The sequence below is a fragment of the Anolis carolinensis genome, unplaced genomic scaffold (genome assembly GCF_035594765.1).
Source record: "Anolis carolinensis isolate JA03-04 unplaced genomic scaffold, rAnoCar3.1.pri scaffold_7, whole genome shotgun sequence".
Lineage (NCBI taxonomy): Eukaryota > Metazoa > Chordata > Lepidosauria > Squamata > Dactyloidae > Anolis > Anolis carolinensis.
Window position 1 is genome coordinate 894622 of NW_026943818.1, and position 25675 is coordinate 920296.

At 48.5% G+C, this 25675-nt stretch overlaps 1 protein-coding gene across 13 annotated transcripts in view; it reads right to left on the reverse strand.

Moving 5' to 3' along the window:
* dennd1a (DENN domain containing 1A) overlaps positions 1 to 25675 on the reverse strand; it is a 203359-nt gene that overhangs the window by 5154 nt on the left and 172530 nt on the right. For 8 of the 13 annotated variants that reach the window (XM_062959488.1, XM_062959482.1, XM_062959484.1 and 5 more), the window contains 5 exons: positions 25563 to 25634; positions 23711 to 23767; positions 20693 to 20824; positions 10999 to 11055; positions 5803 to 5891 (listed from right to left, as the gene is read on the reverse strand). In XM_062959488.1, coding sequence (XP_062815558.1) covers positions 5803 to 5891; positions 10999 to 11055; positions 20693 to 20824; positions 23711 to 23767; positions 25563 to 25634 — 407 coding nt within the window. The remainder of the gene's footprint in view (positions 1 to 5802; positions 5892 to 10998; positions 11056 to 20692; positions 20825 to 23710; positions 23768 to 25562; positions 25635 to 25675) is intronic. The other 5 variants (XM_062959489.1, XM_062959485.1, XM_062959492.1 and 2 more) reach the window with 1 other exon arrangement.

Consider the following 25675-nt stretch of genomic DNA (forward strand, 5'->3'; position numbering starts at 1 on the left):
TGGTACGCTAGATGATGGTATGCTAGACCTACAACTGTACACTAGACCATCAATGGTACGCTAGACCTACGATGGTACGCTAGACCATCGATAGTACGCTAGACCTACGATAGTACGCTAGATGATGGTAAGCTAGACCTACAACTGTACACTAGACCATCGATGGTACGCTAGACCTACGATAGTATGCTAGATGATGGTACGCTAGACCTACGAGTGTACACTAGACCATCAATGGTATGCTAGACCAATGATGGTACGCTAGATGATGTTATGCTAGACCTATGACGGTATGCTAGACCATCAATGGAACGCTAGACCTATGAAGGTATGCTAGATGATGGTATGCTAGATGATGCTACGCTAGACCTACGACTGTATGTTAGACCATTGATGGTACGCTAAATCTACAATGGTACGCTAGATGATGGTATGCTAGACCTACGAGTGTACGTTAGACCATCAATGGTACGCTAGACCTATGATGGTACGCTAGATGATGGTATGCTAGATGATAGTATGCTAGACCTACGAGTGTACACTAGACCATCAATGGTACGCTAGACCTACAATGGTACGCTAGATGATAGTAAGCTAGACCTATGACGGTACGCTAGACCATCAATGGAATGCTAGACCTATGAAGGTACGCTAGATGATGGTATGCTGGATGATGGTATGCTAGACCTACAACTGTACACTAGACCATAGATGGTACGCTAAATCTACAATGGTACACTAGATGATGGTAAGCTAGACCTATGATGATACGCTAGACCATCAATGGAACGCTAGACCTACGAAGGTTCGCTAGATGATGGTATGCTAGATGATGCTACGCTAGACCTACAACTGTACGCTAGACCATTGATGGTACGCTAAATCTACAATGGTACGCTAGATGATGGTAAGCTAGACCTATGATGATACGCTAGACCATCAATGGAACGCTAGACCTACGAAGGTTCGCTAGATGATGGTATGCTAGATGATGCTACGCTAGACCTACAACTGTACGCTAGACCATAGATGGTACGCTAAATCTACAATGGTACGCTAGATGATGGTAAGCTAGACCTATGATGATACGCTAGACCATCAATGGAACGCTAGACCTACGAAGGTTCGCTAGATGATGGTATGCTAGATGATGCTACGCTAGACCTACAACTGTACGCTAGACCATTGATGGTACGCTAAATCTACAATGGTACGCTAGATGATGGTAAGCTAGACCTATGATGATACGCTAGACCATCAATGGAACGCTAGACCTACGAAGGTTCGCTAGATGATGGTATGCTAGATGATGCTACGCTAGACCTACAACTGTACGCTAGACCATTGATGGTACGCTAGACCTACGATAGTACGCTAGATGATGGTATGCTAGACCTACGAGTGTACGTTAGACCATCAATGGTACGCTAGACCTATGATGGTACGCTAGATGATGGTATGCTTGATGATAGTATGCTAGACCTACGAGTGTACACTAGACCATCAATGGTACGCTAGACCTACAATGGTACGCTAGATGATAGTAAGCTAGACCTATGACGGTACGCTAGACCATCAATGGAACGCTAGACCTATGAAGGTACGCTAGATGATGGTATGCTGGATGATGGTATGCTAGACCTACAACTGTACACTAGACCATAGATGGTACGCTCGACCTACATTTCGCGGGACCAGCTGCTCTCGTTGCAACGGTGTAGTAGCAGTGAAGCCGTGAACTATATTTTGGTTAATGCAGAGCACTGGTGGCCCACGGACCACAGGTTGGGAACCACGGCCTTCCCGTCTGGCTCATGCAAAGCCACCAAAGCGGAACGTGGCAAACGCAATGGGTCGGTAGACAACAACCGGCCCCGCAAGCGCCCCTCAAGCATCCTGCTGCAGGGAAGGCCTGAACGTTCATTCGCTCCTTGGAGGCAAGTTGAGTTGTCTCTTCCGTCGTGTGGTGACGTGTCGCTAAAATATTGATGGTTATGAAAAATACATCTGCCTTGTCGGAGGAGGCTGCGAGGCCTGCCTACACACAAACAGGTATCACAGCCCACGCGTGTGGATGCTTCCAGGGACGACGCCATCGTGAGGAGATCAATAGGTACTGCTCCTATCAGTGGGAAGGCAACAGCGCTCCAAGCAGCCATACTGGCCACATGACCTTGGAGTGGGGGTGAGCTCCTGCTGTTAGCCCCAGCTTCTGCTAACCTAGCAGTTTGAAAACGTGCAAATGCGAGTAGATCAATAGGTACTGCTCCTATTAGTGGGAAGGTAACGGCACTCCATGCAGTCATGCCTAGGGCCACGTGACCTTGGAGTGGGGTGAGCTCCTGCTGTTAGCCCCAGCTTCTGCTAACCTAGCAGTCTGAAAACGTGCAAATGCGAGTAGATCAATAGGTACTGCTCCTATTAGTGGGAAGGTAACGGCACTCCATGCAGTCATGCCTAGGGCCACATGACCTTGGAGTGGGGTGAGCTCCTGCTGTTAGCCCCAGCTTCTGCTAACCTAGCAGTTCAAAGACATGCAAATGTGAGTAGACCAATAGGTACTGCTCCTATAAGTAGGAAGGTAACGGCACTCCATGCAGTCATGCCTAGGGCCACATGATCTTAGAGTGGGGTGAGCTCCCGCTGTTAGCTCCAGCTTCTGCCAACCTAGAAGTTCAAAAACATGCCAACCTTTACATATATTCTTTCCCCCCCCCCCCAAACCCTGGGATTTCCTATCAATAAACCTGAACACGCCCATCTGTATTTTATAATGCATTTTATGAATGTCCGATGTAAGTTAATAATTTTTAACTGATTTATAGTGTATTGTACAATTTTCTAGCGCTACCTAGAATTTACATTAGCCTCCCCGTATAAAGCGGGGCCTAGAATTTAAATTAGCCTCCCCATATAAAGCGGTACCTAGAATTTAAATTAGCCTCCCCACATCAATGTTCATAAATAAATTCATAAATGTTTTTATGAATGTTGATGTCAGTTAATAATTTTTAATCTGATTTATAGTGTATTGCATAATTTTTATATGTGTGTTTTATTGTAAGCCCTGTTGGGTGAGAAGGGCGGGATATAAATATTGCAATAAATAAAAATAAATAAAATCCAATACGGATCAAGCTGTGAAGCGGGGCGGCACGTCACAACCGGCTCGTTCCTGGCTAATCTGTGCTCGGAGCTCCCTGCAGACGCCGCGCATGCGGATCCCCTTCTAATGTTGAGTTTACCACGTCTCCGGTTAGCGCAAGGCGTGTGACAGCGCTGACAGTCGTGGCGGTTCCTTTCTAAATGCCGTGTCAGGCGCACGGCGCAGCCCAGCCACGGATGCGCTCCACGGCCCCGCCTGCCATTAGCCCAGCCGGCGCTTCGGTTTTAATGAGGACGAGATCTGCATTTCGGGTGTCAGGAGGCCCGGACAAATCCGCCGCACATCACGCCGGCCCAAAACCAAGCGCTGACAAATGTAGATATTTCAAATTTAATTGACACCTAAATGTACTTAAGACGGGCAAAGGGAAAGGGAGCAGCACAATAATAATAATAATAGCGGAGGGGACGGGCACGATTCTGTCGCCGGGAAGAGTTTGCCGACAGGAAACTCGGGGTGTTGGACAACGCTTGGTAACCTCACAATCACAACGCACACAAGGTCAATCTAAGCATCCCGACCAAACAAGTCCAGTGGCCGTGAGGAGAGAATCTAGGTACCGCTTACTCCAGGGAGGCTAATTTAACTTGATTTACAAGTTAAATTAGCTTGCTGCCCATCTAAGAATCTCAAAAACAGTTGCATCTGTGAGTAGAGAAATCTAGGTACCGCTTACTGTGGGGAGGCTAATTTAACTCAATTTACGACACCATAAATGCTCCTGACCGTTAATAGCCTAGCTTGCTGCCCACCTAAGAATCTCAAAAACAGTTGCATCTGTGAGTAGAGAAATCTAGGTACCGCTTACTCTGGGGAGGCTAATTTAACTCAATTTACGACACCATAAATGCTCCTGATCGTTAATAGCCTAGCTTGCTGCCCACCTAAGAATCTCAAAAACAATTGCATCTGTGAGTAGAGAATCTAGACTCTCAAAAACAGTTGCATCTGTGAGTAGAGAAATCTAGGTACCGCTTACTGCGGGGAGGCTAATTTAACTTGATTTACGACACCATAAATGCTCCCGACCGTTAATAGCCTAGCTTGCTGCTCACTTAAGAATCTCAAAAACAGTTGCATCTGTGAGTAGCGAAATCTAGGTACCGCTTACTGCGGGGAGGCTAATTTAACTCAATTTACGACACCATAAATGCTCCCGTTAATAGCCTAGCTTGCTGCCCACCTAAGAATCTCAAAAACAGTTGCATCTCTTAGAGAAATCTAGGTACCGCTTACTGTGGGGAGGCTAATTTAACTCAATTTACGACACCATAAATGCTCCTGACCGTTAATAGCCTAGCTTGCTGCCCACCTAAGAATCTCAAAAACAGTTGCATCTGTGAGTAGAGAAATCTAGGTACCGCTTACTCTGGGGAGGCTAATTTAACTCAATTTACGACACCATAAATGCTCCTGATCGTTAATAGCCTAGCTTGCTGCCCACCTAAGAATCTCAAAAACAATTGCATCTGTGAGTAGAGAATCTAGACTCTCAAAAACAGTTGCATCTGTGAGTAGAGAAATCTAGGTACCGCTTACTGCGGGGAGGCTAATTTAACTTGATTTACGACACCATAAATGCTCCCGACCGTTAATAGCCTAGCTTGCTGCTCACTTAAGAATCTCAAAAACAGTTGCATCTGTGAGTAGCGAAATCTAGGTACCGCTTACTGCGGGGAGGCTAATTTAACTCAATTTACGACACCATAAATGCTCCCGTTAATAGCCTAGCTTGCTGCCCACCTAAGAATCTCAAAAACAGTTGCATCTCTTAGAGAAATCTAGGTACCGCTTACTGTGGGGAGGCTAATTTAACTTGCTTTACGACACCATAAAAGCTCCCGACCATTAATAGCCTAGCTTGCTGCTCACCTAAGACTCTCAAAAACAGTTGCATCTGTGAGTAGAGAATTAGGTACTGCTTACTGCGGGGAGGCTAATTTAACTTGATTTACGACACCATAAGTAATAATAATAATAATAAGGTACCTCACAACCTCTGAGGATGCCTGCCATAGATGTGGGCGAAACATCAGGAGAGAATGCTTCTGGAACATGGCCAGACAGCTGGGAAGATGCACAACAACCCAATAATAATAATAGCAATAATCATAATCATAATAATAATAAGCTACCTCACAACCTCTGAGGATGCCTGCCATAGATGTGGGCGAAACGTCAGGAGAGAATGCTTCTGGAACATGGCCAGACAGCTGGGAAGATGCACAACAACCCAATAATAATAATAGCAATAATCATAATAATAATAATAATAAGCTACCTCACAACCTCTGAGGATGCCTGCCATAGATGTGGGCGAAACGTCAGGAGAGAGTGCTTCTGGAACATGGCCACACAGCCCTAAAGACGTACAACAACCCAGCCGAATAAGAGGATTGTTTGCCGGCCGGCTTCCACTAGAGGGAGCTCTGGTTCCACGGACGGAAGGCTCCGAGTTCGGTTCACGGAGGCTTCTTCCCACCCAACGACCCAAAGGGCAAAGTTAGACACTCCTTGAGCTCCGTTCCTCATTGTAGGCATTGTCTTCGGCTTCTCCAATGCCCTGAGCACGCTATAAACATTGGGCATTGAGATGAGTGACACCTCAAAGGGAAAGGCAAAGGACGGATACTCACTGCTCCGGACTGGAGACCGAGGTCCGTCGCCCGTCGAGAGGAACGTTGCTCTTGGGCCTCCGGGAGACGTGGGGCCGGGGAGGGCGGACCTGTGGGAGAAGAAGCAGAGATGTTCCAGTGGTTCCAACCACGAGTGCTATGGGCCTCACAACGCTGTTCCAACCACGAGTGCTATGGGCCTCACAACGCTCTTCCAACCACGAGTGCTATGGGCCTCACAACGCTCTTCCAACCACGAGTGCTATGGGCCTCACAACGCTCTTCCAACCACGAGTGCTATGGGCCTCACAACGCTCTTCCAACCACGAGTGCTATGGGCCTCACAACGCTCTTCCAACCACGAGTGCTATGGGCCTCACAACGCTGTTCCAACCACGAGTGCTATGGGCCTCACAACGCTCTTCCAACCACGAGTGCTATGGGCCTCACAACGCTCTTCCAACCACGAGTGCTATGGGCCTCACAACGCTCTTCCAACCACGAGTGCTATGGGCCTCACAACGCTCTTCCAACCACGAGTGCTATGGGCCTCACAACGCTGTTCCAACCACGAGTCCTATGGGCCTCACAACGCTCTTCCAACCACGAGTCCTATGGGCCTCACAATGCTCTTCCAACCACGAGTCCTATGGGCCTCACAACGCTCTTCCAACCACGAGTCCTATGGGTCTCACAACGCTCTTCCAACCACGAGTGCTATGGGCCTCACAATGCTCTCCGTCTCCAGTCCTTCCAAGCATGAGTCCGACGGGCCTCACAATGCTCTCCCGCCAACACCAGCTCTTGCACATGGAGACACATATGTGGTTCGCAACAGAATGTGTTCTGTTGCGAACCACATATGCGTCTCCATGTGCAAGAGTGGAGCACACAGGGTGGCAGACAAGCGGGCGACACACGGAGAGAACAATCGAGCTTTTCTTTCCTTTTCCCAAGCAAAACCACACCAGGCAGCGCATCTGCCTCTGGACTCATTCCCACAGAGGAACCGGGTCAAGGGAGCGGCGCATGTGCCGGAGACGGAGCAGCAGGTGGCCTTGTGGGGTCGCGCATTTGGAGCACCGTCTCAGATGCCGAAAAACTCCAGAAACAATTTGCAGGAGCCACTTGTGAAAGAATAAAGTGCTCTTCCCGATGTCCAGAGGAACCCAAGGCGGTGGGAAGAGGGAGGTCAATATTTTCCACCATCACTGGGTCCACGGATGGTGCATTACGAACGGAGCCCTTATTTATTTATTTCGTGTCAAAAGCCTTGCATGGTAAATACAAATGATGAAATGATAACAGAGCACTGAACAATCCACACCACGGCCTGTGATGGCACGGCCTGTGATAAAAGTTTTGGTAGTCTCAGTTTGACTGTGAATTTAATAAGACAATAATCAAGGGGTTATCTGCATACCCACGTTATGGGTGTTGGAGTCCAAAACACCTAGAGAGAGGGCCGAAGCTGACCATGCCTTTGACCTCTTGGAACTGGACACTTGAGTCAACCAAGGGATCATCTGCATACCCATATTGTGGGAGTTGGAGTCCAAAACACATGGAAACAAGGCTGAAGTTGGACCACGTCTTTGTCCTCTTGGAACTGGACACTTGAGTCCACCAAGGGATCATCTCCATACCCACGTTGTGGGAGATGGAGTCCAAAACACATGTTGGCCCATGCCTTGGTCCTCTTGAGAGTGGACACTTGAGTCAACCAAGGGATCATCTCCATACCCACGTTATGGGAGATGATGTCCAAAACACTTGAAGAGATGGCCGAAGTTGGCCCATGCCATTGTCCTGTTGGAAGTGGACACTTGAGTCAACCAAGAGGTCATCTCCATACCCACGTTGTGGGAGATGGAGTTCAAAACACATGGAAAGAAGGCCGAAGTTGGACCTTGTCTTTGTCCTCTTGGAACTGGACACTTGAGTCAACCAAGGGATCATCTGCATACCCACGTTGTGGGAGATGGAATCCAAAACACATGGAAGGAGGGCCCATGTTGGCCCATGCCTTGGTCCTCTTGCAAGTGAACACTCAAGTCAACCAAGGGATCATCTCCATACCCAAGTTGTGGGAGATGATGTCCAAAACACTTGGAAAGAAGGCCGAAGCTGACCCATGCCTTGGTCCTCTTGGAACTGGACACTTGAGTCCACCAAGGGATCATCTCCATACCCACGTTGTGGGCATTGAAGTCCAAAACACTTGGAGCGAGGGCCGAAGTTGGCCCAGGCCAGGTCAACACAGACGGCCTCAGTTAATCAGCAGGATGAGTGAATCCAGGATATAAACTATTTCCTACCCAGATAATGTTTTCTCTGCATCATAACTAGTTCGGATAGAAAAATGCCATTTTGTACACAAAGGCCTCATTTCGCGTACAATTCTCATACAATTGTACGAGACTGCGCACAATGCAGGTTTTGCATACAATTCTGCACGGTTTTTGATGACGCTGATCGGGGAGGAAATGGTTGTCCTGGGTTGTGAAAATGGGTCTGGGGGTTTCAAGGGGGTGGCAGAGACGGGGCCACCCAAAAGGCGGATTAACGGGGTCCCTTGAAGCCCCGGAGTGAGGCTGAATGGGTGATGCCTGTGGGAAGGAAGGGGGTCAGGTGCCGGGGGGGCGCACACGAGGCCGGCTCTGCCCCCCAATCAAGGCGGCTTAAGGCGGTGAATGTGCGGCGGGGAGGGAAGGATTAAGTTTTGCGGCAACTTGGAGTGAACTTGCGAGGCGGAGAAACAAGGGGGAAAAGAACAACAGAGCTAATTAGAGGAGCTGAGCTGTCAGAGCGCGGCTGCATGGCTCAGCGCCAGCAAACAAAAGGAATGGCTTGGCAATCAGCAGGATCGATGGAGGAGACTGCTTCATTAGGGATGATAAAACACAGAAAGAGGGAACGGCGAGAGGGAGAGGGAGGGCAGAGGAAGAAAGGAAGGAAGAAAGAAAGAACGAGGGAGAGAAAAGAAGGAAGGGAGGGAGGGAAAACTGTTTAATTAAGCCTAACGCTGGCTTGTCACTGGGATGCGGACACGGTCACCTTCGGGAGCGATGCCCAAAAGGGTGGCCGAGGGGGGAAAAGGGCAAATCCCAGCAGGAGCACAAAACCCACAGAAAAGCCCCACCCCAGGTGCGCAACAATGCCAAGCGCACGAGGAACGACCTCATGGGCACTTGGCGGGAACCTCTCCACCCCAGGGAAGCTGGCTGACCCTTCGGACACAAAATCCCTTGGCAAAACGAACTTGTTTTCGGGCACAACATCCCTTGGCAAAATGAACCCGTTTTCAGGCACAAAATCCCTTGGCACAACGAACCCGTTTTTGGACACAAAATCCCTTGGCAAAACGAACCCGTTTTCGGGCACAAAATCCCTTGGCAAAATGAACCCGTTTTCGGGCACAAAATCCCTTGGCAAAACGAACCCATTTTCGGCCACAACATCCCTTGGCAAAATGAACCCGTTTTTGGGCACAAAATCCCTTGGCACAACGAACCCGTTTTCGGGCACAACATCCCTTGGCAAAATGAACCCGTTTTCAGGCACAAAATCCCTTGGCACAACGAACCCGTTTTTGGACACAAAATCCCTTGGCAAAACGAACCCGTTTTCGGGCACAAAATCCCTTGGCAAAATGAACCCGTTTTCGGGCACAAAATCCCTTGGCAAAACGAACCCATTTTCGGCCACAACATCCCTTGGCAAAATGAACCCGTTTTTGGGCACAAAATCCCTTGGCACAACGAACCCGTTTTTGGACACAAAATCCCTTGGCAAAACGAACTCGTTTTCGGGCACAAAATCCCTTGGCAAAACGAACCCGTTTTCGGACACAAAATCCCTTGGTGTCACGGGGAATAGTATCAGAAGCACACGGAGCATTTTTGTCATGTGGGAGGAGACAAAGAAGAATGTGGCCAGCACATGGAGAAGGTGGATTCTGCAAATCCTCAAAGACCTTCGGCAGGAACAACAGAGACCACGTTTGACACAAAGAAGGGAATTGATTATCAATGGCTAAGTCCATAGCAATGACTCACGCAACTCAACGCCCACCGCCAAGGCATGCATGCGCAATCGACATTCAGGAAACATGCGCCGGAAGTGAAAAGCCCAGCGGCTAACCAGTAGGAAGAGGAACCCAAAGCATGTTAGTTTGAGCAGAGAACCCTCGGAAAGGTTGTCCTTGTCTTTGGATCCAAAGGTTGTCCTTTGGATCCAAGCCATTTGCAAAGCTAAATAAATGCACCTGAGATGGGAGGAAGGTAAATCGGACGCCTGCCCAGTGGAGATCTTGCACTCCATGGGATTATATTGCATCTCACTTCATTGGAAGATACATTTGTTTGTGGCCACACACTGATCACAAAGATTCTGTTGTGCCTCCGAGTCCAGGGGCTGGCGAAGACCTTTCACCTAGTCGTCTCATAACAACCCCAGATAAGGAGTTGGATGGGCGAGAAGGTTCACCTGGAAACACACCTGCGGTCAGCAGGAATCTCAGGCTTCATCTTAGGGAAGAAGCAAGCCAACTAAGGAGGTCACAGAGACTCCGTGAGAAACAGCCACGTGAGAAACCTCACAGGCAAGAGAGTCGAGGTCACAGACATGATTTCATGGCTCGTGGACCTCAAATCAGAGAATTGTCTCCTTTAGGATTCAGATCAGGCAACACTGCATAACAATGCAGTGTTTCAAGTTCATGTTTTAGTCTAAGATCTTGGGAGTTCGGATTCGTGTTTTAAGAAGTTTCTATAGTTGGGTTTGGATTCATGTTTTGATTCTTTTGGATTCCTGGTTGGTGTTGAATACAAGGTGAATTCTGTCTGCGAGTGCAACAGATTCCTTTCTATCAAGATTGTTTGTCGGAGGACAAACATATCCAAACTCACTGAGGTGTTCTGAAATGCCAGTTTCTGTGTTCAGACACACAGCAGGTCAAACTCTTTATGTGAACGCCAAACAAACCCGACCTTAAAAGAACCCCCGAAGCGTAAGAGAAAGATGTCCCAAGAGCCACAGCGGTGGGAAAAGACTTTGGAAGAGGTTTTTGGAGCGAGTTTGAGCAAAGAAAGGACGCCGGTTGCTCATGGAGCTTCCCATGACGTCGGCAAGTCCCAAATAGCAGTATTTAGTAATGCTATGGAGCACGTAGGGTTAAAGATGGCAGCAAAAAAGGTAGAGTGGCCAGTTACTCACAGGCCTGGAGGAGCGGTGGATCTTGGGTGGAGGCGGTCTTTCCGGCCGGGTGCTTTGCTGCGGCATCAAAGTAGAAACTTCAGTCACCAGCTTGTCGAGCAACCCATCCCCACATAAACATTGCACATGTGGCACACCCCTGGCCTGACCAGCATGGCTCCCACTAAACCTTCCACCAAGGAGTAGATCCCAAGCTCAGTCGTGGTAGCAGATGGGGAGGAACTGGGGTAGAAGACCCCGGCCACCTTCCTTGAACATCTCTTCTGGGGATGAGCCTGATTCATGAACTATGGACGGCCATGAAAATTCATTCCCCATCTCAAAAAGATTGCTATGGAGTACAGATGTTTGTGGCTTCCTCTCTTGCCTTGTTAGGAGGCATCTTGGAAGCATCTTGGAAGTCCCTAGCCACCTTCCATGAACATCTCTTCTTGGGAGGAGCCTGATTCAAAAACTATGGATAGCCATGAAAATCCGTGCTCCATCTCTGAGAGATTGCTATGGAGTACAGATGTTTGTGGCTTCCTCTCTTGCCTTGTTAGGAGGCACCTTGGAAGCCACCTTGGAGGCATCTTGGAAGTCCCTGGCCAACTTCCATGAACATCTCATCTTGGGATGAGACTGATTCATGAACTATGGACGGCCATGAAAATCCATGCTCCATCTCAAAAAGATTGCTATGGAGTATAGATGTTTGTGGCTTCCTCTCTTGCCTTGTTAGGAGGCATCTTGGAAGCCATCTTGGAGGCATCTTGGAAGTCCTTGGCCACCTTCCATGAACATCTCATCTTGGGAGGAGACTGATTTAAACACCATATTTAATAATCTAGAGCTGATGTGGTCTATACAATGTGATTTTCTGAATCAGAAGGCTTCGCGAGACCAGTAATGGAGAGGCCGTGGACCATATTTTAGTTTCTTTGGCAGACGGCCAAAAAAACGCAGAGATTTCACTGACCAGCCTGGAAAAAAGCGCCATATTTATCGGGCAAGACGGGAAATGAGTGAGCGCAGGAGGCACAGCGTCTAGAGCCAGCACAGCACTTCCCTTTCTGAGTTGCAGAGCCTGTCATGCTCCAAAAACATATTCATGGGACGCGGAGATGATATTTACTAAAACCAGCATCTTATTTGCAGTTAATTTGTTGAGGTAGCAAAACATATTGTTTCTGAAAGGTCAGGAGGGGAAGCTGTGCTGGAACATCAGCTTAATTACCTGGCAGCGAGGAGGAGGAGGAGGAGGAGGAGGAGGAGGGGGAGGAGGCGGCGGCGGCCCTGGACACCATGCGAGCGCCGCTGAAGGCAGCTGAATGACAGTCGCAAGTCCTCTCTTGAAGTCACCAGACTGGACTGGATGGTGGTCTTGAGAATTTGGGTGTACCGTTTCGTGACATCCAAATGGACGGAACGAAACGAAAACACGAATCAATCGAATGATACAGATACTGGGCCCATGACTACTGGATGGCCCCCGTACCGGAAACGGGTGCACTGTTTTGTGTCCTCCAATGGACGGAACAAAACGCCAACACGAATCAATTGAACGATACAGATACCGGGCCCATGACTACTGGATGGCCCCCGTACCGGAAACGGGTGTAGTGTTTCGTGCCATCCGAATGGATAGAACGAAACGAAAACACAAACTGATCAAATGATATAGAAAACGGGCCCATAACTACTCGATGGCCCCCGTTCTGGAAAGGGGTGTAGTGTTTCGTGCCCTCCGAATGGACGGAACAAAATGAAAACACAAATCGATCAAATGATACAGATACTGGGCCCATGACTACTGCGTGGCTACCGAACTGGAAAGGGGTGTAGTGTTTCGTACCATCCAAATGGACAGAACAAAACGAAAACACGAATCAATTGAACGATACTGATACCGGGCCCATGACTACTCGATGGACCCTGTACCGGAAAGGGGTGTAGTGTTTCGTGCAGTCCGAATGGACGGAACGAAATGCAAACACGAATCGATCAAATGACACAAATACTGGGCCCATGAATACTGGATGGCCCCCGAACTGGAAAGGGGTGTAGTGTTTTGTGTCATCTGAATGGATGGAACGAAATACGAATCGATCAAATGATACAGATACCAGGCCCATGACTACTGGATGGACCATGTACCGGAAAGGGGTGTAGTGTTTCGTGCCATCCGAATGGACGGAATGAAATGGAAATACGAATCAATCGAATGATACAGATACCGGGCCCATGATTACTGGGAGGCCCACGAGGTCTCTTCCAACTCTAGGATTCTAGGATTCTATATTAATAATAATAACCCAGGTCTCACCAAACTCTGTGGCTTTCTTGGGAGCCAAGTGTCTCCGAGTGAGGAGCGTGGCGGCTCCTTTGAGACAGCCTCAAAGAGTGATACCTCCTGGAAATCCAGCTCATTACAATCTATTACTTCGACAATTCCTGCACCTCCAATTCTGTGCCGAGACACAACGGCACGAAGCTCAGAGCGGCGTGACATCTGCCGGGCCAGAGTTCAATTCATTTGCAAGACAAACCAGAGGGCACGGCTGCTCAGAGAAGTTCTCCCGAGCGCCGCGGAGAGGACGGAGCCCCGAAAAGCCTCTCTTTGCCGGCTCCCCCAAATACGAAAACAAGGGAGGCCGGCCCCGTGTGGCTTGCATCCCGGCGTGCACGGAAAACCTCTCCGTCCCTGGCTTTGGCGGAGTTAGAAATCACAGCTAATAGGTTAACAACTGTTTTTCTTCTGCTTCAAATGAAGAATATCAGAAAGCCGGGGGAATATTCGGCTTTCCAATTTGTACTGACTGCTCGGTGCTCCCTGCAATGTGTGTTTGACAGGGCTGACATTTTGTACCGCTGTGAGACGGGGGGGGGGGGGGGGGGGGGGAGTGCGAGTGACATTTTTATTCATGGTGGCGTACGCCCTTGTAATGATCAGCCCCGGTCGATGTGCTTACTGCAGCAGCCCCGGAGCCCTCCGAGAACAAACAGGAGCCGGAGGTACCGGCAGTTCGGCTGCCTTGTTAGACACCGCCAGGATCCTAACGAAGAGCAACTGCTGGAAAATCTCACTGTCAAACCCTCAAGGACATTGTCAGCAGAGAGCTAACTGCATATATTTCTCATTCAAAACAGGGGAGGGGGAAAAGAAATCACCCACAAGACAAAAAGCCGGGCCAGGTTCTTAAACTCCCTTGCGTTCTACTGAATCCCAAGGGAGGAATGCCGACAGACAGCGGGGCGGAAGACGGGCCCCTCTTCAAGCCGGAGCCCAAAACGAGCTCCTGGAAAAATACACGTCTGCAGCCATACAATTCCAGAAATATGCTAACATTCTGAGCTTCTGGCTGTGGAGAGCCTTGCCCATGTATGGGTCCTCCTTATGGGTGTTTTGGACTTCAACTCCCACCATTCCCAACAGCCCCAGGACTCTTCTCCCCTCTGAAAGGTTGAGAAGGAGACATGAAAGCCATATATAAATATTTGCAATGATCCTCCTTGACCCCTGCATCTGGACCCAGAAAGCCCATGCTTTCAGGTCCATCCACTTTGCAGATATTTTGCAGACATTATTTTTATTTTATTTTATTTATTAGACTTGTATACTGCTACTCCCAGTTTGGCTCGGAGCAGTTTACAGAAATAGATTAAAACAATACAATTTGCTTTATAATAACAATAATATCAGACATGAATGTATTCGTTAGCTTTAGTTTTAGTAGAACATGTATGCTCTATAGCTGAACCATGCAGAGTAATCCTACATAGACGGACAGGCCGAATGTTGGATAACCGAAACTGTTGGATAATATGAAGACCCTATTATCAAAAGCCTCCTCCCAGTAAACACCCGGCTTGAAAAGGCCCGCTGCTGCCTAGAAAAACACTTGGAGAGCCGCCCTGTGAGTTGCTGCCTAGAAAAAACAGATGTTTTTTCTAGGCAGCAACTCACAGGAGGGCTCTCCAAGCGCCGGGTGCTTGCCGGGAGGGAAAAGTCTGTGCCTGTCGCATCCGTCCCTCCCGGCAAGCACCCGGCTTGGAGAGGCCTGCTGCGTGTTGCTGCCTAGAAAAACAGCAATGCGCAGCCGGCCTCTCCAAGCGCCGGGCACCTGCCGGGAGGAGTGAGACGCTGGTGCGTCGGATAATATGGAGTGTTGGATAAGTGGAAGTCGGATAACCAGAACTCTACTGCATATACCATGCAATGTTTCGGGTCACAGGTAATATCCTTGGACACCTGATGCTCCATCTGAGTCCCCTTCGGGGTGAGAAGGGCGGTATATAAATGTCGCAAATAAATAAATAAATAAATAAATCTCATGCTCCATCACGGGGACCACCATCCATCCTCCTACGAGATGGGAGTCCATGAGAGGAGAGTCCTGGGGTCTTTCCTGAACCCCTGGGACCTGCCTAAGGGGCATCACACCTGAGCCTCGTAGCGGAAAGGCAACTTATCCTATCATCAAGCCAATCTGATCTGTGTAGCTGATGCCGATCCAAGCTTTCCTGCTCGGCTTGGTGTGGGGTGGCCGAGATTCTGAAACGTAGGGATAGGTCTTCACCAATGGATCATTTTGGGACATGACGTCTTATGGCTTTTGGGTGGGGACGGGAGACTCTCAGTGTTACAAATCGGGACGGTTGGTAGCAAGGTAGAGAAGGGGGATTTCATATCCTTCCACCCCACACCAGAGAGACTGGATTAGTACCAGTGACACGGATCAAATTGGCTTGATAATAGGATAAGTTGCCATTCCGCTACAAGGCTCAGCTGCGATGCCCCATAAGCAGGCCCTAGGGGTTCTGGAAAGATCTCCTCCTTGGAGCTGGAGGATGGTGGTCCCCGTGGTGGAGCATGAGGTCAGGTGTCCAAGGAGCCACTGGCCCAGCCCGGCTTAACCTCAGTCCTTTGCCTCGGGGAGGAGATCCTTCTCAGGCTAATGGGCACGCCGGGAACGGAGCCCAGGGCTGGGAACGGAGACCCTGCCGGAAGCCTCACCAGAGAGAGAGAAGGACCTCACCTGTGACCTGAACCATCGCATGGTAGATAATTACATACATGTCTGAGAAAGAGCTGGAAAGCGGGGTGGCGGATTGAGGACTCGATGGACCAGCCTGTGACTTGAAAGCGGGCTTTCTGGGGCCGAGGAGGATCAATGCAAATATGTAAACATGGCTCTGGTGTCCTGGGCACGGAATGAACAACACGGGTTGCACAGACGGACTCAACAATATTTTACTCAATGCCCGGAAAGCACCGAAAGAAGGCTCGGTGAGATCCCACTCCATGTTGTCCAGATGTGGGTTTTGTGGCAAAAGAAGCGCCATGACGATAGCATCGAATGCAGTGTACGGATGTCCCGATAATCCGTAGAAGAAGAACGGGAGAAGCAATGCGCTGGTGTATTGCATGCCGGCTTGTTATTGAACCAGTGGAGGTGTGTGCGCGCGACACATCGTGAGTGCCAGCTCCAGTTGTGCGCCTGCTAATGAGTTGCACCGAAGCCTTGTGCTGTTTTGCAGGCCGGCTCCCACTCCCCTCCTGCTAATCTGTCACTTAATGAAGGGAAGTGCCCGGTAGGACGAGCGAACGAGCCGCCGGCTCCCTTCCCGCGAGCTGATTAAGGATGTTCAAGCAAGAGCAGCCGGCAGAGCTCTCCTCTCCGACAAAAACAAATAGACGGTATGCAAATGTGTTTGTCACTCTGACAGCACGTCTCAATTAAGGCCCTTGCCTGGGCCGGTGGGCTGCGGGGCGGTGGGCTCGGGCGGCCTCACCGAGACAGAGGGCCTGACCCTCATCGACATGCGTGTGCGTGTGCCTCGAGAGGAAGGCACGGCTGCACAGAACAAGAATCCGCCGTTCTCACACCATTCTCTCATTTCACCTTCCTTTTCAACACCAACAAAAAGATATAATCCCATGGATAGATAATCCCACACACCCTCTATTCTTTATTCTTAAAGCGGGGACAGAAAGCAGGCTTCCTCTCCTGTCTCTGCATCATCCTTCCCTCCAACGTCCCTTCCAGTTGAGAGAGCCTCACACTTAAGATAGGTTTTGGTGTCACCTGGCATCTCTTTACTCAGCAGTAGAGTTGTGCGCGGGATTCGTTCCTACCGTTTACTTCGTATCTTCCATTCTTTGGGAGCACGAACGGGAATGCGTGGGATTCGTTCCTATCTTTTATTTCGTGTCTTCCATTCTTTGGGAGCACGAAACGGGAATGCGCAGAATTCGTTCCTACCGTTTCTTTTGTGTCTCCTGTTTCGTTTCTTTCGTGTCTCCTGTTTCTTTGGGAGCACGGAACGGAAATGCGCAGGATTCGTTCCTACCGTTTATTTCTCATCTTCCGTTTCTTCGGGAGCACGAAACGAGAATGCGCAGAATTCGTTCCTACCGTTTCTTTTGTGTCTCCTGTTTCGTTTCTTTCGTGTCTCCTGTTTCTTTGGGAGCACGGAAAGGGAATGCGCAGGATTCGTTCCTACCGTTTATTTCGCGTCTTCCATTTCTTTGGGAGCACGGAACAGGAATGCGTGGGATCGTTCCAATTGTCTATTTTGTGTCTCCTGTTTCTTTGGGAGTACAGAACAGGAATGCGTGGGATTCGTTCCTACCGTTTATTTCGCATCTTCAATTCTTTGGGAGCACGGAACGGGAATGCGCGGGATTCGTTCCTACCGTTTATTTCGTGTCTTCCATTTCTTTGGGAGCACGGAACGGGAATGCACGGAATTCGTGCTCATCATTTATTTCGTGTCTTCCATTTCTTTGGAACGGGAATGCGCAGAATTCGTTCCTATCGTTTATTTAGCGTCTTCCGTTTCTTTGGGAGCACGGAACGGGAATGCGCGGAATTAGTTCCTATCGTTTATTTCGCGTCTTCCATTTCTTTGGGAGCACGAACGGGAATGCGTGGGATTCGTTCCTACCGTTTATTTCGTGTCTTCCATTTCTTTGGGAGCATGAACGGGGATGCACAGAATTTGTTCCTACCGTTTATTCTTCATCTTCCGTTTTTTCAGGAGCACGAAATGGGAATGCGTAGGATTCGTTCCTATCGTTTATTTCGTGTCCTCCATTTCTTTGGGAGCACGAACGGGAATACGCATAATTCGTTCCTATTATTTATTTCGTATCTTCCATTCTTTGGGAGCATGGAACGGGAATGCCTTTGAATTTGCCTTGGAAAGAGAGTGCATGTGTGGCGTGGTGTGCAGGCGGGCCCAGAGCTCTTTATTGTGAGGCAATCCCGACTGAAAGCTCTGAAAAGAGGCACATCCCTACTCAGCAGCTTGTGGGGAACCGACCCTTCGACCAGACCAGGACGTGGCAAAACAACGGTGCCGTTTCAACCCACTTTTGTGCAATCTCGGGCTCCACGTCCCTCCCCAAATACGGCAAAAGTAGCAGTTGGAAGCTGGATGTTGTTAGTTTGGTAGAATATGATGGTTGTTTTTCTTTATCCGACACACCAGCCTTGGCTGGCTTTCGGAGAGATGTTGCCAGGACTGGAGTAAAAATAACCAGCCCACAAAGCACGAGCGTCAATACAGAAATATGGAGCATGCTATTAAAGAGCCATTAATTGATTTTCTAACCCCAGTTTGTTGCTTTTTTCTGTTCCAAGTGTGTCGAGGTGATGACTATAATAAGGGCCTCGCTGCCGACACTAATGACGGGGCTGGGTAAGAAAAGACACCTGCAACGGCTGGATGGAAGGCAAGGAGACAACACAGGCCCCTCAAAAAGGGTCTCAAAGAGACTTGCCTAGTTTCCAACAGACCTCACAACCTCCGAAGATGCATGCCAAGATGAGGAGAAATGTCAGGAGACAATGCTTCTGGAGCATGGCCAGGCAAACTCACAGCAACCTGTCTCTATGTGTTTGTGGATTTGCCAGTTTGTACCTCTTTGGTGTGGGAGGGACTATAAGCATGGGATTGTACTAAGCATGTTCAGACTCAGGACTCCATTTTGCATTCACCTTTTGCATAAGACCTCAGTGGAGTTGGACGCATGGATGTATTTGATCTTCAATGAAAGCAGGTGTATTTTTTTGCATCACACCTCAGTGGAGGTGGATGCATGGATGTATTCACTCTTTAATGAAAGCAGGTGTATGTTTTGCATCACACCTCAGTGGAGGTGGATGCATGGATGTATTTGCTCTTCAATGAAAGCAGGCATGTTTTGCATCAGACCTCAATGGAGGTGGATGCATGGATGTATTCGCTCTTCAATGAAAGCAGGCGTATGTTTTGCATCAAACCTCAGTGGAGGTGGAAGTATGTACGTATTTGCTCTTCAATGAAAGCAGGCGTACATTTTGCATCAAACCTCAGTGGAGTTGGATGAATGGATGTATTTGATCTTCAATGAAAGCAGGTGTATGTTTTGCATCAGACTTCAGTAAAGCTGGATGCATGTATGTGTTTGCCCTTCAATGAAAGTAGACATATGTTTTGCATCAGACCTCAGTGGAGGTGGAGGCATGTATGTATTCGCTCTTCAATGAAAGCAGGTATATGTTTTGCATCCAACCTCAGTGGAGGTGGAAGTATGTATGTATTTGCTCTTCAATGAAAGCAGGTGCATGTTTTGCATCAGACCTCAGTGGAGGTGGAGGCATGTATGTATTCGCTCTTCAATGAAAGCAGGTATATGTTTTGCATCAGACCTCAGTGGAGGTGGAAGTATGTATGTATTTGCTCTTCAATGAAAGCAGGTGCATGTTTTGCATCAGACCTCAGTGGAGGTGGAGGCATGTATGTATTCGCTCTTCAATGAAAGCAGGTATATGTTTTGCATCCAACCTCAGTGGAGGTGGAAGTATGTATGTATTTGCTCTTCAATGAAAGCAGGTGCATGTTTTGCATCAGACCTCAGTGGAGGTGGAGGCATGTATGTATTCGCTCTTCAATGAAAGCAGGTGCATGTTTTGCATCAGACTTCAGTAAAGCTGGATGCATGTATGTGTTTGCCCTTCAATGAAAGTAGACATATGTTTTGCATCAGACCTCAGTGGAGGTGGAGGCATGTATGTATTCGCTCTTCAATGAAAGCAGGTGCATGTTTTGCATCAGACCTCAGTGGAGGTGGAGGCATGTATGTATTCGCTCTTCAATGAAAGCAGGTGCATGTTTTGCATCAGACTTCAGTAAAGCTGGATGCATGTATGTGTTTGCCCTTCAATGAAAGTAGACATATGTTTTGCATCAGACCTCAGTGGAGGTGGAGGCATGTATGTATTCGCTCTTCAATGAAAGCAGGTGCATGTTTTGCATCAGACCTCAGTGGAGGTGGAGGCATGTATGTATTTGTTCTTCAATGAAAGCAGGCGTATGTTTTGCATTAAACCTCAGTGGAGGTGGAAGTATGTATGCATTCGCTTTTCAATGAAAGCAGGTGTGTGTTTTGCATCAGACTTCAGTAAAGCTGGATGCATGTATGTGTTTGCTCGTCAATTAAAGTAGACATATGTTTTGCATCAGACCTCAGTGGAGGTAGATGCAGTTGCTGACTGCCCTTGAAATGTTCCCGGTTTGTTTCACATAATACAAACCAAGCTCTTGTTTTCTTGGAGCCGGCACGAGTTAGAGCAAAAGTTGAATGCCAAACTCCCCAAACAGTGCGCTTCCAACCCGAGACACAGAGACCCTTCCCCATAAATCGCGTCCTGCGTCTGCTACGCACCTGTCCAAAGTGCACCGTGATGGGCCGGCGTTCTTCTCGGAGCCTGGGGTCTCTCTTGTCCTCTGGCGGGGACGGGGCGGTGCGGGGCAGGGTGTCCTCCGGAACCGTGGCGCAACCGTTCTCGGCAATGTCCTGTGTGGGAGAAAAAGGCGCATGGCATGCTCAGGAACACGCTTGAATCAAGGCCAGCGATGGCAGGAGCGACAATAACAACACAGCGCACTGACCGGAATAACGATAAGCATACGATATGGCAGTCATCGAAGGCCGCGCATGTGTAGCCACGGCAATCACGATGGAGTCAATATCGTATATGTGTAGCCAATCTATATCACAGCACCGGACAAAACAACTAAACTAAACGCCCCACAACCTCAAAAATTGACAGCAAAACCTCTTATCCACGCCTCTACGTTCATACAACAAAAAGAAAAGAAAAATAAAGTCCTAGCCACAGCAACACGTGGCCGGGCACAGCTAGTATCGTATATATTTAATACGATGGGGCCGGGCTGTGGCGCAGCTGGCTAGTAACCAGCTGCAATAAATCACTACTGACCGAGAGGTCATGAGTTCGAAGCCCGGGTCGGGTTAAGCCCCCGACCATTAATAGCCCCGGCTTGCTGTTGACCTAGCAGCCCCGAAAGACAGTTGCATCTGTCAAGTAGGGAAATTTAGGTACGCTTTATGCGGGAGGCTAATTTAACTCATTTACAACATTATAAAAACTGACAGCAAAACACGAGGAAAGGAATGAGGAAGTACAGCCGCTACTGGATGGTGAAGCAATAGCTCCCCCTGTGGCCAGAATCGTGAAGCTGGAAAAAAAATGTCAAATGCCTCTGTGTCTGTCTATACTGTATGTTGTTTGTCTGTTGGCATTGAATGTTTGCCATATATGTGTTCATGAGTCCCCTTTGGGGTGAGAAAGAAGGGCGGAATATAAATACTGTAAATAAATAAATAATAAATGTCTGATCAAAGGAATGAGGAAGTACAGCCACTAGTGGACAGTAAAGCAATAGCTCCCCCTGTGGCCGGAATCGTGAAGCTGGAAAAATGTTAAAAATGCCTTTGTGTCTGTCTATACTGTATGTTGTTTGTCTGTTGGCATTGAATGTTTGCCATATGTGTTCATTGTAATCCGCCCTGAGAAAGAAGGGCGGGATATAAATACTGCAAATAAATAAATAAATAATAAATGTCTGATCAAAGGAATGAGGAAGTACAGCCACTAGTGGACAGTGAAGCAATAGCTCCCCCTGTGGCCGGAATCGTGAAGCTGGAAAAATGTTAAAAATGCCTCTGTGTCTGTCCATACTGTATGTTGTTTGTCTGTTGGCATTGAATGTCTGCCATATATGTATTCGTGAGTCCCCTTCAGGGTGAGAAGGGCGGAATATAAATAATGTAAATAAATAAATAATGTAAATTATTATAAAATTATTATTATTATTATTATTAAATGTCTGATCAATAAATGAGCTCAAAGCGGAATGTCCAAAGGACGAATGTAAACGATTCCTTAATGAGTTGCCAACGAGGAACGACGTGACCTGAGAAGCCACCTTAAGAAATCCGGAGAGAACCGGTGGCCGGAGGAAAGAGCCGAGCGCGCCTATGCGTGTGCGCCTGAGCATGGAGCATGTAATGAAAGCATGTTGGACGCGGCGAAATTGGGGGCCCGAGGCAGGCAGGATCTCCGAGAAGATCAGAGAAGATGGGAAGGCTTGGACAATCGGGACGGTGGAACAAAGCGAGGCCTTCAACCCCTTTGCAACAATGCGCGGTAAAGAGAGAGCGAGTGCGCGGCACGCACAGGTGACCCCGAGGCCCACGCCTTTGATGGACCGACCTCTGACCTGCCCCCTCAAGTTCGACTCCGGCTCAAACGCTGTAATGAGACGAGTAAGCTGATAGCCAATTAGAACCGATTCTTTTGGACACTGGCTGACCCGACACGCTCGGGTCAAGGCAAACAAAGGACGGACGGACCTTTGTCGAGAAACGAAGAGACCTTTTCAGATCCAGCCGTGGTCGGCCAAGATGGGCCCGAAGCCCGGAAGAAGGGAATTAAGAACTTCCCCTCGACGGAGACGTCTTTGTACACTTTGTGCACTTTGTGCGGATTGTCTTTGTAGAACACAACAAAGAGCGGGAGATGTGAGCAACACAACTTTGTCTCCGGTCTTTGAAGGCCACGTCTGATGGTCAGGGAAAGGAGGTCAACGCCGGAAGGTCCCACCGGCCGTATCCCGCTCCGGGTGGATTCAGAACCAGACACCGACAACGTCCGCTGGGACAGGGCTCCACAAATCCCGGCCCGAGACACCTTGAGAGCCCTCAACAATCCCGCCCTGATGCCCACTTCACCGGCCACGAGCAACCGGTGGCGCAGCATGCTGAACTTGCAGACCTAAAGGTTGCAGGTTCGAATCCAAGGAGTGGGGTGAGCTCCCGCTGTTAGCCCCAGTTTCTAGCAGTCCGAAAACATGCAAATGTGAGTAGGTCAATAGGTACAGCTCCGGCGGGAAGGTAATGGCACTCCATGCAGCCATATAACCTTGGAGGTGTCTATGGATAATGCCGGCTCTTGGGCTTAGAAATGGAGATGAGCACCAACCCTGGACTTAACGTCAGGGAAAGCTTTACCTTTCCTTTCTGTTGCAGAGCGAGCACACCGCAGAGCATTGACGATGGGCATGGGGTGCGCATAGGTTTGTTGCCTCTCTGCGTACGGAACAATGCGCCTGGGGAAAGTGGCGCACGGAAGAGAGCCTTTTCCGTGGCTCCCCGTGAGCGTGGCTTTCTCAGACCTTAATGTATTTGCCTTTTTTTGTCTGTGAATATTTATAACAGTGGGGGGAAAAAACCGGGACGGCTGGTAATGCATGTTGAAGTGTGCGAACAACACGGCCCCAAACGGCTCCCTATTGATCACATAATGCCTCTCTTTCCCCGGCCAAGTACGCCTCATACTTACATACACGTCTGGGAGAAAGCACAAACTTCAAGTACCTTTTGCTTCAAGCGGTTTTTCACCTCCTTGATGCCCATCCTGGCGTGGTCTTTGGCCTGCGAGAGAAAGAAACGGGTTCGCGGTCAGAAATCCCCCGTCCGGCCCAAAAGAACTCACTTTTTTCTGACTACGGGAAGAAGGAAAGAAAGGGAAGGGACGAGAAACAAATACGCAGGCAAGAGGTTAACAAAACAATATTTAATGAGGGGAAATGAGACTGTGTTTGCTGAGAATCTCTCCTCTCTCTCTTATTACAAAGCCTAGCCTGCTCGCTCTGTCCTCTAATTATTTTTTATCTCTGCTCCGCTGTTAGAAAGGTGAGAAGACCAGCTGCTTCTTCTCGCTCGCTCGCCAAGGCAGGATCCAATCTTCAGCATCACAGGGAAAGCATTAAAGTTTCCTGGGTGGAGGGGACGGAGGAGACACGCTTTGGGATCCGTTCCAAATCAACCGCCCTATTGACTCAAATCTCATGCAAATCTATTGACTCAAAACCTAGAGCCGGAAATGAAAGGAGAAGCCTTTGCCTTTGTCTGTGATCTGCTGTAAACTGCTCTGAGACCACATGACCAGAAGGTGTCTATGGACAACGCAGGCTCCTCAGCTTGGAAATAGAGAGAAGCATCTCCCCCAGAGCCAGAGATGAGCACCTCCTCTGGAGCCGGAAATGAAAGGAGAAGCCTCTGCCTTTTCCACAAAGTGCGGAATTCTGGGGATTGTCCCCAACATTAACTTCCTGATAATTTCCACTCATGCACAGACACATAGACAGATACACAAACACGCATACACTTTCTCTCTCTCATGGGAATGTCTCCATTCTGCTACAGAATGTCTGTTTGTGAATTTGCACACTTGTCTGTGACCAGTCAGCATCCCCGTTTGAAGAAGAGGAAGCTGACTGAGACCAGCTGTAAGGATGGCTACAGTGCTTTGGCTGCCGACAAGTTTCCGGTCCCAATTCAAAGCCCTATGCGGTGTAGGTCCTTTCTATCTTCACAACCGCATCCCCCCCATGATCCGTTGGGGGGGGGGCGCTCCTCTCAGTCCCACTTCCACCTCAAGTGGGAACGAGGTGGGAACGAGAGAGAGGCCTTCACTGTGGTGGCCCCTTGGCCTTGGAACGCCCTCCATAGAAATTAGGCTAGCCCCTACACTTCAATATATTCCATAAAAACCTGAAAACATAGCTTTTCACGGCGGCCTTCAACCAAAATTAACATTAATTTATTCCTGTGGACCAAGCAATGTGTTTGATTTGGGCATTTACGTGACCGAAATTGACACGACCATTTTATTTTACTGAGCATTTTAATTAATAGGGGGTTTTATACTCTTAATTACATCTGTTTATGTTATTGACATTGTCATTGTTTACAATTGTTTTGTATTTTATTGTATAGTATTTTCCACTGCACTACCACGTGCTTGAAAGCTGCCCCGAGTCCCTTTGGGGAGAGGGTGGCGGGATATAAATAAAGTTATTATTATTATAAGGAGGGGGGAATAAGCTTTGGGATCTATTCTAAATCAACCACCTAATTGACTCAAATCTAATGCTCACCTTTTGGGGCTCAACATACCCAGGCAAACATTCAGTGCCTTGTTACAATGACACAAAACAGTGAGACACAAACACACAAACAAAGGCAAAGGCTTCTCCTTTCATTTCCTGTCTTCCTAATTTCTCCCTCCTAATTTGGTCCCATCAGCAAACTTGACAAGACACATAACCTCTAAACCTTCATCCAAGTCATTCATAAAGACTCTCAACAGCATAACTCCCCACTTTTCAGGAGCATGGAGCCCACAACCTTCTCACATCGATTGATACTATTTGGTAGCACTTACAAACTTGTAGACCGTCTTCATGGCGGGGTTGGCCTTGGTCTTGACCGTGTTCAAAATGGCACCGCTTCCTTTCTGCAAAGAAAAAGAAAGAATGCAGCAAACTAATGTCGGGA